The sequence below is a fragment of the Brassica napus genome, chromosome A10 (assembly GCF_020379485.1).
Source record: "Brassica napus cultivar Da-Ae chromosome A10, Da-Ae, whole genome shotgun sequence".
Taxonomy (NCBI): Eukaryota; Viridiplantae; Streptophyta; class Magnoliopsida; order Brassicales; family Brassicaceae; genus Brassica; species Brassica napus.
In genome coordinates this window covers 12,130,243-12,146,781 of record NC_063443.1, presented here as the reverse complement: position 1 = coordinate 12,146,781, position 16,539 = coordinate 12,130,243, and the positions used below count along the sequence as shown (strand labels likewise).

Here is a 16,539-nt window from a genome sequence, read left to right as displayed (position 1 = left end):
TATGTTATGTTAGCGGAGGTAGAAAAAGAATCTACCGGGGTCAAAATTTTACATATGCAAAATTACTCAACTAACGAAGGGAGTCAGACCATCAAAATTTAAACAATTAATCAACATTTATAACAATTATATACATATATTAGATCAAATTCAAAATTTCACAGGGTTCAACTGACCCATGTGATTCTTCATTGGCTCCACTTATGTATATATAGTAAATTGTTGGTCTATTCTAGTGTTGTTAGGTATTGATTTTAATACATGTTATTTAGTAATATTTAAAATGTTTGGCTAACTACCAATTGGAATATATGAATATGTAGGAGTCCCACAATTGAGATGATGTGACTTGCATTACATTTTGGAATGGATATTTTAGGCCGATTAGTCCACTACAAATACAATAAACGAACTAGTAATATATAAGAAAATACCTTTAAATTATATATATAGAGAAGAAAATCATATAATTTTATTTGATTAGTAATTTAGTAGCGAAACAAAATTTGCTAAAATCTAAAAGAAATAAGTGAAAAATGTTATTTTCTGAATATTCGCTACTTTTTATGCTGATATTCTTGGAGGTGAAAGAATGAAAAGATATGAATCTGAGTACGGAGAAAGAAGGGTTTCTTTTTTTTTTTCACGCAGAAAGAAGGGTTTCTTTATGGCTAAAGTTTTAATAATTACTTGTATGTAAATGCAAATATGCAGAAATATATATGCATTTACGTTTTTTTTTACATTGGATCCCTCCCACAAAGTGCGTTTTCATTTTAATTTTTGGTCAGGAGTCAGGACCCACATAATTTTATATCAAATTATACTGATGCTCATATATAAGCTCAAGATGATGTACATATAATACATCAGTGTAGAGAGTGCATTGAACTTGATAATATTACCTTAAAAAGTATTCAAATCCTGCTCGTAAATAAGGTGTTCCTGTTAATGATAAATTATGCTTTTTCAATAAATATCTCCTTAATTACAAGTGTTCATTCATATTATACAACCCAAGATCCATTTCAAATTTGAAGTTTCCAAAACTTCGATTATTTAGGTTTGCATTCAAGCTATTATATCTTTATTTTTGATCCTATAATTTGATTGATACCAAAATATTTAGTTTAAGCAACATTTATTAGAATTAGCAAAACGCTAACTTGGACACTTTTTCTTTCTGAGAACTGATTTAAAGGTCATATTTCTGAATCTTTGTAATCGATTATGTTGGAGAAGCTCGTTTTCTCATTCTTAATTTTTCTGAGAGATCTGTGGTTAAATACAATTTGTACATAATACACTATTTATTATAGATAAGATAGTATGTTTTGGTGAGTAGTAGTTTTTTCTTTTTTGTATGTTTGTGCAATTTTTACAAGCAAAAATATAAATAAGAAAAGTCCTTTTTTTACGGTCTGCATGCCTTGCTCCCTGGTCGATTTGGAGGTGTCGCTCTTTGCTATATATATCAAGCGCGCACACACATACCAAACATACACTGACACAAGTATCTTAGTTAAAATTTATTTCCTCCTTATTAATGTACAACACACACACATATATACAACAATAAAACAAAGTACTCTCACACACGTATACACTAATATAACAATATATATACTGAGGTCTTGTTGCTGTTTCTGATATCAAAGTCATTAGTTTTGTGTTTAACCTTTACCCTTCTTTTTCTGTTTCTCTCCCTGGTTGTGATAACATGCCAGACACAAAGATATTTCAGTTGTTGCCTGATGACAAAGATATCGCAGCCATTCACAATACCGATAGTCTCCTAGTTCCATCAAACCCGCAGCCTCCAGAATCATCATTATCTCCAAGTCTTAAAGAAAATAAATCTAGAAGTGATGGAAACAACCAACAACAAGATCAGGATCAAGATCAAGAACAAGAACAAGAAAAGCTCCAGTATGAATCAAGAAGCAAACGAAAATGGGAATATAATGATGAAACTTCTCGGGTAGAGATTCTAGAGACGCCGAGGAATTCAAACATAAGGTGTTATTGTCCTCCTCGGCCGCCTAGAAAGCCAAAAGCTTCTCCGGCCGTGAAAAGGAGAGACGTGTGGTTAAAGAGATCTGTGGTTTTCTTGGATGTAGCAAGAGAGGTCGAATCTATGTTTCCTCCGTCTGTTATTCAAGATTTTGGTAAAAAAATCAAGAAAGCTAGATATTGATCAATTTTCATTAGATATTCTATATATCCATAGCTTAGATATTTTTTTCTATTTGCGTTACCTATAAGCTTATATGCTATATTGCTGTGTAACAAAACCACACAAAAACAAAAGTGTAATGTTGTTGTTAACTTATATGGAATCAAACACCGTTGGTTTTTGAAGACTTCTGTTAGATTATTGAGAGAACTAGATCTTGATCCATGTTCTATACGCTTTTCTATACATAATAATATGAATGTATTAATTTACGGCTGCATGTATTTGATACATTGTTTGCAGTATTTGATTTGGAATCTTGGATGATTATGCCTAAGTGCCTAACTTTTTGACGTTGATATTTAGGATCTAATTGTTTGTAGACGTTTATATTTATTGCATTGACATGTTATCATAGCTTGTTTTCTGAAGTTAAGATTTATTAACCAAACGCAAAGTGAAAAGTATAAACTATTTGGCGCTACATTGTGCAAAACATTTGATGAAAATTTGTATTAGTTTCAAAATATAGATCGATCGTGCTTGTAAATGCAACGTAAACGCAACGTTTGAGTTCGAGACAACATCATGATTGTCTTAAGTATCGCTAGATTAACCTTAAGTAGCGATTTTTATATTTATTAATTGAGCCCTTTGCATATTGTCGTATACTCGTATTCTCCAATTGATCTGACAAAGTAATCTCTAACATTGTCTCATAATATAATATTTCATTTATGTTTTCATCAAAAAAATCCTTTATGTTTAAATTAGCATATTAATAACGAAATTAAAATATACATGAATTATTTTCTTAAAATTGGCGACCAAAAACATCTGTACATTACTGAAAGAACAAATACGCAATTGTCTAAAAGACAAAAACTACTCTATCTGTCATATGTTTTTAAATATTGTATCATATAAATGATATTTTACTACTTCTTATGCCAAATTTCTTTTCAATTCCAACTTCCAATTTTAAGTCGGTATAGCCCAACTATAATAAAATAAATTAAATACAAAGTTCTTTTAAACGAACAATACTTAATTTCATTTGAAGATACATTATAATGAATCCCACTTAACATCAAAGAGGAGTAAGATTGATGTTTGTCTTCTATCCAAGAGTCCATGACCCATGTTTGTCCGTCCACGTTTCCTACCTTCCTTTTTTATTAAATGGAGGATCCTAAGCTAATTAGTGTCCACAAAACGATGGATATGGTTAATCTATCTCAATCAATAAGTTGACATATTGAATGTCTTTGGGGGGTTAGGGAACTTTAAGATTGAATCTTGAAATTTTCAGTGTAATTTGACTTTTGTCCCCCTCCCCCACAAAAGCCAACATGCGAACGTTTTGATCATCCCCATAGTTATCTTATTTTTACGAAAATATTCCCCTCTCGAGGTAAATTACACTTTATAGTTTATATAATACTATATATTGTTACTTTATATATATAATTGAAGTGCACATGCAATGGTGTAATTTGTTTATCTAAACCAACTGTATTATCATGTGTATATATAAAGGTTAACCTGAAGATACGTCGTATTGGTATGACTGTAGGTAAGAAACAGAACTGTTGTATAGAGACTAATATTATCACCGAGTAATAGACTAATAATATGTAGTACCATTAGTTCTTTGTTTCATAACTAATACATCAATAAGATCAATGAAATTATACTACTGAAGCATGAAAATACAGCTTTGATGTATGCACGTCTCAAAATTTCCAAAACAACAGGGAGTCAATGACTAATCATGGATTTAATTGCAAAGTTCTATCAAAACTAGTGACTCTATTATATATTTAGACGAGGAGAAGTATTTAACAAAATCATTTAAGATATAAGTTAGGTTATATGTGATGAACCTCTCAGGCCCGCTTCCCTAGGCACGCCTTTTGGATGGCTCTCCTCCGCTCCAGCTCCGTCGCTCAGCCCTCCTTCCTTTGAAGCAGCTCTCCTCCTCCATGGCTTTGATGGTGACTGCTCCTCCGTCGCGTTTCAGGCCGCCTCCAGATCCGCCGCCGCGTAAGTCTCCTCCGCTTGAAGCTCCCTCTCCCATCGATCCACCGGAACCGCCAGACCCTCCTGACGTTTCCTTTCTCCTCGCTCTTCCTCGAAGCCCCAGCTCCTCCTCCTGTCCGTCTCTCCAAGCTCTTACCCGAATCTTAGATCTAAAGCTTCCTCTTCCATGGATGGTTTCTAAGATAAGTGGTGGTGATGTTCCGCTTGTGTCTACCGGTGATAGTACTTTCGTCTACAGGCGGTTGCTCTGTTCGGTATGCAAGTCGTCTTCATGTCGACACATGGACTGGTCTTCCATCAGCTCCTGTTCCGACTTATCTTTTCTCCCTTTTAAGGGTTTTCAGGTTCACTTCAGCTCGTCAATTTCCGCTTTTTGCTCTTCTGTTGAATGGGATATAAAGCTATTTGTCTGTGTGAGTTTGGAATTGAGGACCATAGCTTTAGCCGATGATGTACTTATGGACTTAACTTCTGTTGGTTCTACCTTTGTGCTCTTTGGTGGTCCTTTTGTCGCCTCAATGCGATCTCTTACTGCTGTGTGCAGTTCCCTTCCTGCTGTGTGCAGTTCCCTTACTGCTGTGTGCAGTTCCCTTACTGCTGTATGCAGTCCTCTTTCGGTATTCATTCTAGCTTTTGGTGCTCTGTATTTGTATTTCTCTTTTTGGTGGCAGTTGAGAGAGAAATTCATTGGTAAAGTTAGCTGGATGAATATGATTATGGCGGGTTCAGATTATCCGTTTGTCTCCTATTTGGAGCAGTCTCTTTTCCCAATATTTCTTCATGTATGGAGTGAATTGGATGAACAAGTGTCGTTGGTATTGCAAGGATCTTCCTCCCAACGAGTACTCTCCTCTGCGTTTGGTGCAGTATGTGTGGTCCTATGGATTACACTAGATGCGATCTTCCAAGAAACTTTTGAAACCGTTGTCATGCGATTTCTTATGGTTCCTTTTTATGATTTGTATCGCCATCCTATCTTTTATTTTACCAGCTCTTTGGTTTGTTTGGTTCGATGTAGCTTTGTATCCTCCTTTGAAGGAGCTTAAACCTTTCTATTTTAATTGCAAGTATGGTTTGATCAAAAAAAAAAAATTATATATTTAGACGAGAGAGTTATTTGTGGACCTATCCGAACAATTCAACTTTCAAGTATAAATACAATATTCTAATTTGACGACAGTTATTTGTGGACCTATCCGTGATGACTTGAACACTAGAAAAGAAGGTTTAGATTCCCGTTTTAGGAAGTTAGAACAGGCCTAGGCCCAATGAGATGAGCCCAAATTCGGCCTACGATCGAAACATACTCGTCATGATGATTGTTTTGCTAGTTTTTAGATTTAGATTTTAATTTTTAGTTTTTAACTTTTGGATTTTGATTTTGTAGTAGATTTTAGTTTTTTGTAAACATAACTGGCTAGTTTAGATTTAATTTTTTAGTTTTTAGTTTTTAAAATTAGTAAAATGAAAAATATTATTACTAGTAAAATGCTTATTTTGAAAAAAAAATACTATCATCAAAACACACATAAACTTATTTAATAAAATTATTTTAAATCAAAACTACAAATACATTATGAATCCCATATAGATGCAGAAATTTGAGTATAATTATGTTCTTCGTCTTCAACTTAATCAGAGTCTTATGCTGGTACGTTACCACCAGTTGTATAATTAATACTAAATAAAAATTATAAGAATAAGAAATATAACTTATATATATATGAAATAGTGAAAGAAATAAAAAATATTTGTCTTAGTTGTAGTTAATACTAAATAAAACAAAAAAAGGAAATATAGCTCATAGGTATGAAATAGTAAAAGAAGTATCAAAAATTATTTTCCCTAAATAAAACCAAAAAATATTTAGTACAATAGAGCTTTTTTTTTATGATTAGCATAGATGTAACAAACTTATGTAGGGTTGATTAGTTAAATGTAAAATTCATTAGCTATATATGCTCATAGGGTTTTTATTATCAGCAATTAATATGTGGGTTGATTAGTTGAAAAAATTGCGTAGGTTGGATCATGAATTTTTAATTTGTATTAAAAATAAAAGTAAATTTCTTTTTTAAGCAACAAAACTAGAAAAAGTTGAATTTTAGTTTTTGTTTAAACATATACAGTATTTTAAACTAATTTCCCTAAATTTTAGGAAAACCAATTTTCAAAAAGCTTGATTGGAAAAAAAAAATAGTTTTTAGAAAAACAAAAACTAATCCAAAAATCACAGGCAACCAACCTCTGAATTGTTCTCTAATAATTAATTTTTTATCTTTTAATTTTGTTATCGTTTGTTATTTTGTGATATATTGATATTATTGATCGATATTATTGACTATTATGAACAATAATGTTATGATGTATAGACTTATATAGATATGAATAAACCTAATTTTCTAAATTAATATGAAATGGTACATTATGATAATTTCATATCCTAATATATTGATGTATATATATCTTTAAGCTTGATTGTTGGATTTCGGCCGATATTCTAGATAAGTATGGTCACATGCACACTGACATAAGAGCTCATGCACTAATCGTATGCATCATTAACAGCTCGGGTGGTAGTAGAGTTTGTGGCGACATGATGTAGATTAAGTAGTTGTTGAAACTTGATGAAACATCAGCAGTAGAAGTAGTAACTTGAAAAGAAAGCAACTTGGCATGGCTGTTCAAGTTTGGAAGCTATGACGGCTTGTGTAACTGCGTTGACTTGAATCGTAAATTGAATATTAAAGTAGTGCGGAAGCGACACTAACTTAAATAGCAGCGACAGCTAATGTAGTAGTTTGTAGTTTGAGATGCACAATGGAATCGTGGCGTTGTAAACTGACGGAAGCGTCTTCTTTGTATAGTGGCCAGTAGTGCAGAAGTGATAATTGAGAAGCAATATTTACGTTAAATCCAATACGGTGATGAGCATCACCAACTCTACTCTACTGCGAAAAAAAACTATAAAATAAAATGAAAAATGCAGCTATGAACAAACAAAAAATGTATTACTCTATATATGGAGTAATGTCTTTTTTTGTTTGTTCATAACTGCATTTTTTATTCTATTTTGCAGTTTGTTTTGGTAGTTAGGTTGGAGTTTCTCTTAGTAAACTTTCATGCACACGTAGAACAATAGAAATACTTACGTTAAATCTTCAAATATGGTGGTGAGCATCTCTAACCCTACTGCAAAAAAAAACTGTAAAATAAAGTGGAAAATACAGCTAATGAACAAACAAAAAAGGTATTACTCTATATATGGAGTAATGTCTTTTTTGTTTGTTCATGACTGCTTTTTCTATTCTATTTTGCAGTATTTTTTTTGTAGTTGGAGTTGGAGTTGCTCTTAGTAAACCTTCGTGTGCACACGTAAAGAGATCATGGTTTTTTTTAGAACAATAGAAAACACACAAATTCTCTGACCATTGGGATTTAAAACCTGATATGATACATTGATGAGAATAAGAATTGGAATAAATATTATTGACTCTCATGGAGAATAATGTTACAATACATACACTTAAAGATGTAAACCGAATTTCCTAAACTAATATGTAACATCTTCTAATGTTCTGTCATAAGAAAAAAAAACATTATAAATAATGATAAATTTATATTCTAATATATATATATATATCTTCAATTTTGATTGTTGTATTTGAGTCCATCATTTTAGATCTCCCAATACTTTATTTCAGGCAAAGTAGAGATATGTCACACTAACCCATTTGGTGTCCTTGCTTGGGCCTAGTAGTTCTAAACTCATAAATACACAACTACGTTGCTTGAGAAACCAAAACATACCAACTTGAGAAATTGTTTTTTGAACCTACATTGTTTATGAATTATGTATGATAGAGAGCCAGATACGATGTTTTTCTGTTATCTTCCAAATGTCCTACTAAACTAGGTTTTAATCTTAAATAATTAACAAGAAAAGTTGATTAAGAAGAGAGGACATAGAGGTGAAAGACAGAACTAGAAAGCGTGGTCTGCGCAGAAGATCAGGCATATCATGCATCGAGTCTTTAAAATGGCCATATAAGCTAATATATCCAACTGAATCAAGACTACAATTGTTTAGCTAGGTTGTCTTTTCATACGCACTAGCATAGAGTAAACTGATTATTAATCAACTACTAATGACAGTTCAAATGGTCATATTTTGTTTGGCGGCAATAGTTGGTCCTTTGAGATTGCAAAATTCTAACTATGAGATTACAGTATTTAAATTCGAATTTTAACTGAAATCTGCAATTATATAGCCTTGATTGTTTGAAAATTGGATGATTATTTTAACTTATGATGTGTTGAAATTTTGTCTCCAAGTGTCGACGGTGATTAGGCTTCATCCTGCCATGAATGGTTTTGATCTGGTATTGGTTGTATTTTAAATTTCGATTCGTGAAATTGGCATCTTTTGCATTCTTTGTTGTCGTTTGTCTGCCTATATAGTTTTCTTTTTTATTATGACAGAACATTAGAAGATGTTATAACACATGATGTATAATGATTTATTTTTCTGGTCGACAACAGTCTCATAATTATATCAAGAGAACAAATCACATACTATAAATTATTCAAGGATTAACTAACAAATCATATTTAATTATGAAATTTTAGTAAAGTTGGGCTCCAGTGTCCAAAGCGAATTCCGAAATTAACAATAAAAGTAGGCCACAGGATGTTGACGTGTGTTCTTGGACCCCTTCCCTTTTCCTGTCTCTTTGAGTTCGGTTCTTTCACGTGCCGCCATGTTCACATTCGTCATCAAATACGTACATATATACGTATGAACAGCATGATTAGTGTAGACTACTACATTGTACGTTACATATCAGCGCATTAGTATATATGTAAATGCGCTTTACAAAATACATTATAGTTTCCGTTTTATACATATGGTTTACATTTATACTTTGTAGTATCTTTGCCGCATTGCCTAATTCAAATAACACTTTGTAGCTACGTGGTCCAATATCACTTTTTGGTATAAACAATCACTTTAAATGAAAATTATTACAGTTTCAGACTATGATATTGATTTAACCTTTCTCATGCTAAAGATATAGTCTTTCAATTTCGATTTTTCTATAAATTTAATTTTTTATTTTTTCCTGTACGACTTGATAATGATGTTATATACAGTAATAGCACATAGTTCAATTAAGAGATACTGTATCTTATATTTTGGTTGCTTCCAAATGGAATCAAACACACCTGTATTTAGGTATATTCCTGAAGGAAAAATGTGGAAAAGGCAAGTTAAACTAAATCAAACCTTTCGGCGATACATCGCGTGATGCCATGAATTTTTCTAGTTAAGACAACACAAAAGGTAGTTTTTCTTACAAGTTTGTAATTCATTTAATTAGTTTAAAGACATACTACAAGTCTACAGCGATATGCTTTTATGGCACTTAGCATCACTAAGTACTAATCACAAGTGTGTCAGTTTGCCTCCCTTTAAAATATATCACAAGTGTGTGAAAAAACTCTATGCATGATGTTATATTGTGCCGTAATTTACGGGCTTGATAGCATTTACACAATTTATATGAAAGAAAAGAACATTGCACTTTTTATCGTTTACTTGTAATAGTAATATTTTGATAGGACTTAGTAATATATAAAAATTAAGGAGGCTGAAAAATTCAAACTTGTGGCGCCGGAAAAATTTAAAATTTTAACTCAAACCTAATAGGCTAATACACTTATTTTAAGTTATTTTCCAAAAGCTTTATACAGATTACAAAATTTCATAGCCAATTTTCTTGCTTAATTTTTGTTCTCAAAGGAAATTACAACAAGCATCTGCATTTTTTTTTCAGATTAATACATACATAAGAAATCATTCCAAAAGAATAAGAATGAGAGAAAGAAAAGATAATTCACACAATTAAAATTGAAATTCTTATAAAATTTTCAACCAAAAAAAAAAATTAAGGAGTAGAGCAAGAGAGGTCTAACTACTAAACAACCAGTGTGGGCCTCTGGTCTAACGTTCTAAGATTTGTACATGAAGAAGAAGGACAAAACGACACCGTCTCATCAGATTCTTGACTACTCTGTTTCTCCTCTCTGTTCATCATCGCAGGATTCATGAACTTCAGAAACGAACCCTCTGTTACAGTCAACTTTTGATCTCTGCTTTTAGCTTCTTCCATCAATCTCCTCCTCAGCTTCTCTTCAGCATCCCTCAAGAACTTGAACTTAGGCGGAGGAGAAGAAGAAGAAGACGGCCTGAAAAACTTGTTAAACTCAAGCTCACCGTCTGACTCGAACAGAGGATTGAATCCATGGTGCGAGTAAGACTCCAAGGGAGATGACGTTAGCGTAGCAGGAGAAGCCAATGGAGTGAAGCCAGGGGTAGTACAATCATTTACTCCAAGCGGAAGATCACTCAGGCTCCTTGTTCTTGACCTTGAGCCTAGTCTTGATTTCCCATCATCAGATTCCAAATCTGCTTTTGTCTCTTCGATGATTGTGAAGAGAAGCCTATGGTTATGAAGCTTCATTAGCTCAGCTTCAAACCCTAGTTCTAAATCTTGATTCATCGAGATTTCCACTTCTCTTCCGCCATTGTTGGCCTCAGGCTTTTTGAAGCAGAAGAGCTGGATAAGTTCCTTAGCGTACCCAACCTGTTGTTGCTCTTCTTCTTTCTCTTCTTCGCTTTCTTGGCTGATGATCTTCTTCTTCCATCTCAGAAGGTAATAGACCTCTGCAACAAGTGCTAATAGAAGAAACACACACACCAAACTCAACCCTATCCCTAAACCACTTATAGTCTTCATCTTCTTATCACCCAAAATTCTCACATCACATGAAAAAAGAAGAAATGGGTATGTTGTGTGAAAGAACAGATTCGGTTACCCTTTTTTCAAAGTTTGAGGAAAACCTAAATGTGTAAAAAACTTGTGGAAATAAGAGATATTTGTAGCTGATATTGTTAGAGGAGCACAATATAGAAACTTGCCTTAATGGTGAGCAGAAGTTACCACTGAAAGAGAAAGATAGATTTTTGTGTGTGTGTGATATAGATAGAGAAACTTCTCTTTGAAAGCAGTTTAGGTTCACAAGTTAGGTTCCTTGTAATACTTAGGCACAAAAGAACCAAGTCTTGGGCCTTTAACGCAACATTTTGAGGGAAAAAGAAGAGAGAAATTAAGGTACGCTAAAAAAACTTATGTTTTTTTCTTTTTACATCTTTTATACTTCTACAGATAATTATGTTTCAGAGGACCAAAAATTAGTATTAGTTTTATACTTTCTTTCTTATTCCTCCTAAAATAAAAGACAAAGTAATTGTTTGTATTGTGTTTTTGTATTGATGTTGAATGACCAGGAGTGCTGAAAATGAAATGATATCAGCTTGCATTTGCAGTTTTGAAAATTTCATTGGGTGTAATCACATCAAATTTTATTCAATTATATATTATTTGAATTTTATTATAGTCTTATAGATAAACATAGTTACTATTCTGCCTATTTATATATAGTTCTCAAATTGTATGCAATAAATGTTGGGTTATATATATATATATATATATATATATATATATATATATATATATATATATATATATATATATATACAGTATTTGTTTGTCAACATGAAACAAAAGATCTAAGTTTCATATATATAACTGTACAATATTATAAGAGGGTTTTACGTAAAAGACCCAAGTTTTATATTTATAACTAGATTCGAACCCGCCCAGTAGGGCGGATATTTATTAATTATTTTGATTTGTATTTTCAAATGTAAAATAATTTTTATCGATTAAATTGATAAATTTTGTTTAAATTTATAAAAATTGATTTGAACAAATGTATTAAATTGATTTGAATATACATAATACATAAGTTTTATACTATAAGGTTTTTCATAAATTTGTATACATTATTTATTTTACTTGTTTTTATTTTTGTTCAATACATTTTTTGGCGGTATAATTTTTTTTTATTGTGCCACAAATAATGCAATTATATTATAAGATTTGCATAAAAAATTTGTAATAAGTTTTAGATTAATTATATTTTATATATTTATATATTTTGAATTTTCATATTTTTTAAAAACCAACATATATAATGTACATATAATTATGTAATATAGTCAATATTTGATGTGTATAATTTTTAGTCTAAAATATAGAGTTTAAAATGATTATAGTTGTGCCAAATAATTTATGATGTTAATTTTCAATTTCCTTGTGCACCTCTTTGTTGCTCTGTTTAAAGTCAAAAATATAATATACAATAATTACCTATCTCTCTAATTAAAACAAAAAAAAACAAAAAAGTGTTGAATTAAGGCCCATGATTTCATAAAATTATGCCAGTTTGAATTCTCTGTATTTATGAACTTTAAAGTATACTGAAAATCACATCTTCCTAAATAGGTTTGGGTGTTCGGGTCTTTGGATCGTGTTCTGACCAGTTTCTTTTCGGGTTCGAGTTCTTCATGTTTTAATCTTTTGAGTCCTATACACTTGGTCCCAATATATACTTGTAAAAATTCGGTTAGTTATTTTTGGTCCGTATTTATTTGGATCGGTTCTTTTTGGATCCAGATCTATTCGGATCGATTCTTTTCGGTTCCGATTAGAAAATTTTTTAGACCCGATAATATGAAACATATTTGTATTAAATACATATGAATTTTTTATCGAGTAAGTTTATAATTAAATACTTTTCAAATTCATTTTACATTCTGCAACCAAACACATAAGTATTTATTAACGTTACATTCAGTACATTTTCAGAATGATGTATAAAACATATGATGTGGGTAAGAGAAAGGTATAAATCAACTTAGAACAAAGTTTCATCTATGGTAAAAAAGGTCCAAATAAGAATTATTGTATTACTAATATAATTGTATATACAATTGGTCTACTTTAATTTTAGTGGAACATAATTCGTTTGGTTTACTTATAATAGAGTAGATTATTGGTTTAATCTAAGTTGTCTGATTTTAATGTAGCAGTAGCGTTTAATATAAATATATTGTAACTAACTTGATATGATCCATAAATTAAGTAATATACTAACAAACTTGAAACAGTCCAAAATATAAATAACAACTTCAATAGTAGATAAATTTAGGACTCTGTTTTAATAGAGTAGATTGTAAAATATTATTAGAGGGGTTTACCCTAAAAGGCTAAAAGCCAGTACTCAATTATACACATACAGTACAGATCCTTAGCCGCAAGTCTGAACAGCATAGCCATCCAAATAACAAATGAACATTTAGGAATTTCTTTAGTAAACCACATGAGGGTGTATCAGGGAACCATGGCTTTAACCTTGATCATACTCCTTAATGTTGGTGATAATTTCTGTGAGTCTGCAATGGGCAATGGCCTAGTAACACTGTCTTGGAAACACATTTGCGTGCAGTCAAGTTATTCATAAGATGCCTAATGTAAGGAAAGAAAGTTTCAAACCCTTTTCAAATCGAAAAAACTTGAGGAATTCCTACAACTTTCTGATTCTAAATCACCCCTCCTTTTTTAGTTTGCAAACATTAGTTTAACTGACTCTTGTTCCAGCCGTCGATGTAGTACCATTTTTCCAAAGAAACGCTAATTAAATACAAGGAGTTAATCTTCTCATAGATTTTTTTAGGTAGAGCAAACACATACTGTTTGTTTTTTTACAAAATGGTTATCCTTACAAAATGCTTATCCACTCCACACATATTGATACATAGTTTATCCTTACAAGTGTTTCAAAAAAAAAAAATTTATCCTTACAAAGTGTTTTTTGTATGTTGAACTGATTATTGCAGTTTTAATATGGATATAATTTTTAAAAAAAAATCAAAGTGAGAGCTTGAGTGATAATAACTTGTTTAAGATAGAATTTGTATGTCAGGTTACAATGGTTGAGAAGAAATATTGTACATATATTATGAATATACAAGAATTAAGCGGTCCACAGTATTACTATTTGTGTTTTTTTTTCAACTCTACAATATTATATAATAAAAACATTTATAAATTTTTGATTTTTGTCTCTCGTCAAAACAAACAAAACAAACGACAGCTTCGTATACAAGACGCTCGCGCATATTTGTTTTGTAACCCATATGCAGGCTTTTATGCAATTTTCATCTTTTTTTTTTTTTTTTTTTTTGTCACTGGTATTTTATTCAACTAAAACAAAATTTACAAACATACCCAAAAGAAAGGACAGTGCTATCAAACCCAAAAGATAAGACAATACAAACTTAAAAAAAAGGGACCAATAAGTAAGGCTTGCAACACGAGCACGCCAGAAGAAGCCCAAACCGTTGGCCCAACACAAAAAGGCCCAAAGGTGGTCGAAGAGCAACTCGGATGACTCACTACCACGCGTACGTCTCCGAACGAAGCGGGACATGTGGCGGACGAACAGAGATACCAACGAAACAGCACCAGCTTGAGTGTCGAGACCGGAAATTCTGATCGGAGTCCACCGGAGCTTACCGGAAACAGGAACAACGAACAGAACCGTCGTCAACAACACTAGATCGAAACAGAGCACAAGGATTCCAACATAAAGCTACAATCGATCCAATAAGATTCGTCAAACCCAACGATCTAATGAAATAAAAGCTTCAAAACTTAAAACGTAACCACCACCATCTTTTAAAATCAAAGTAAGCTTGAAGATGACAAATCCTAACCAGAGGGAAAGGATGAAGCTTTCCAAACAAAAATCTAGCTAAACTAAACCGATAGAAGATCAAAGAGGCAAAGGGATCCCGAAGAACAAAACAAAAAGGTGGGACTAATCCGACACGAAGCTAGCCGACAACATCAAAGAACGATGTGTCGCTAGAGTCAGAGGCCAGCCAACGGTGCTGAGAGAGCCACCGTTGCCGGAGGCGAAGCCCGAACATCGGGAAACATGTCACCGGAAAAGAACACCGGTGAGGGAAGACCGAAAGCTACTCTCTCTCTGAAAGATATAAAGAGATAAGAGAGAGAGCGCTCTGTAGTAGTGCCTTTCCTCTTGGTGGTCGGCCGGCTCTTGACTCTGACGGCGCGTCATCTCCTCGATGCGGTCGTTGGCTCTTGGCTCCGGAGACCATGCCATCTTCTTCGGTGGTGGTCTGTCGACACTTGGCTCCGCCTCGCATCATCTGTTAATGTTGATGGTGGCTTTACTCCGGGGTTTCCCGGATTCTGCTTGATTTCCTCTTCTCTACGCTCCTTCTGTTTCAATCGTTCCTTGCGTTGGTTGATTCAACGTTAAGGTCGTATATTGAAACATTCTATTGGAAAAGGAAATCTTTTTGGTTTGTTTCAAAGCGTCTTTACGGTCTTCTGTTGTTGAAGACGAAAGCTGTGGTTTAGAACTCTCTCACTTTCAGATCTCGTCATGGCGGTGCTCTTTGAACGGTGCCTGTTTCCGGTGTGTTTCCGGTGTGTTTCCGGTGGTAATCTGATTAGTAGCTCCGGCGATGACGTGCTAGTCTTTGAAGACGGATGGCTTCTTTGCGTAGCATGTGTTCCACCTTTGTCGTGCGCTTAATACGTGGCCTAGCCAGGCTAATCTTTAACGCGTGGTGTTCGTATGGACCTCGTTTTTCTTTGGGCTCTTTTGTTTGCTGGACCGTTTGTGGGTCTTTCTCTGTATTTTCTTGTCTTTGGGTTGTTGTATTGGTTTTCAATGTTTAATAATAACTAGATTTTGATCCGCGCTTTTCAAGCGCGGGTTTTTTTGGATTATATTATAATACAAAGTCTTATTATATTAAAAAATATATTTATTTTTTTTAAAAAAGCAATTTTCATCTTTATTTCTTGTTTTTTTTTTATGTTAATGGTTAATATGCTACAATATAGCAATATATATCGTACCGATAAATGTTTTTGTTCTAATATTTTGCAACTTGTTAGAGCTTTTTGTGCAACATACTGTATATCTTTTATACATTAATTTATTTTTCTTAGCTCCGTTAAAAGCTTTACCATGTTTCACAACCTTTGAACTCTTTTCAAATAACTACAGGGGAAAAAATCTTTGTTATTAGCAAATAATAGACACACTAGGCAAAGCGCGAGATAAATATTATATATAAAAATGATTTTTATACTTAGAGATACTTTTTTCACTTTCCAAGAATCAAACAACTATCTACAAGCACTTTATTCATGTTATACACATTTTAATTTAAAAAAAAACCTAAAACACCATATTATTAAATTCTTTGAAAAGTGTTTTTTTTTTATGAAAACAGATTGAGAACGGACAAACAAATGGGAGAAAAGTAATTTCGTGTTCTTGCACGTTTTATTAAGAAATTTGCATGGATA

The 16,539-nt window shown here is 32.6% G+C and overlaps 2 protein-coding genes across 2 annotated transcripts; one reads left to right on the top strand and one right to left on the bottom strand.

The window, feature by feature from the left end:
* Nucleotides 1-1,495: 1,495 nt before the first annotated feature.
* LOC106420405 (cyclin-dependent protein kinase inhibitor SMR14-like) lies at nt 1,496-2,363 on the top strand. Its single transcript, XM_013861240.3, has one exon. It carries the CDS (start codon nt 1,721-1,723, stop codon nt 2,195-2,197), a length of 477 nt encoding a protein of 158 aa, XP_013716694.2. The 5' UTR covers nt 1,496-1,720; the 3' UTR covers nt 2,198-2,363.
* Nucleotides 2,364-10,023: 7,660 nt separating this feature from the next.
* LOC106420393 lies at nt 10,024-11,639 on the bottom strand. Its single transcript, XM_013861231.3, has one exon. It carries the CDS (start codon nt 11,017-11,019, stop codon nt 10,198-10,200), a length of 822 nt encoding a protein of 273 aa, XP_013716685.2. The 5' UTR covers nt 11,020-11,639; the 3' UTR covers nt 10,024-10,197.
* Nucleotides 11,640-16,539: the final 4,900 nt, after the last annotated feature.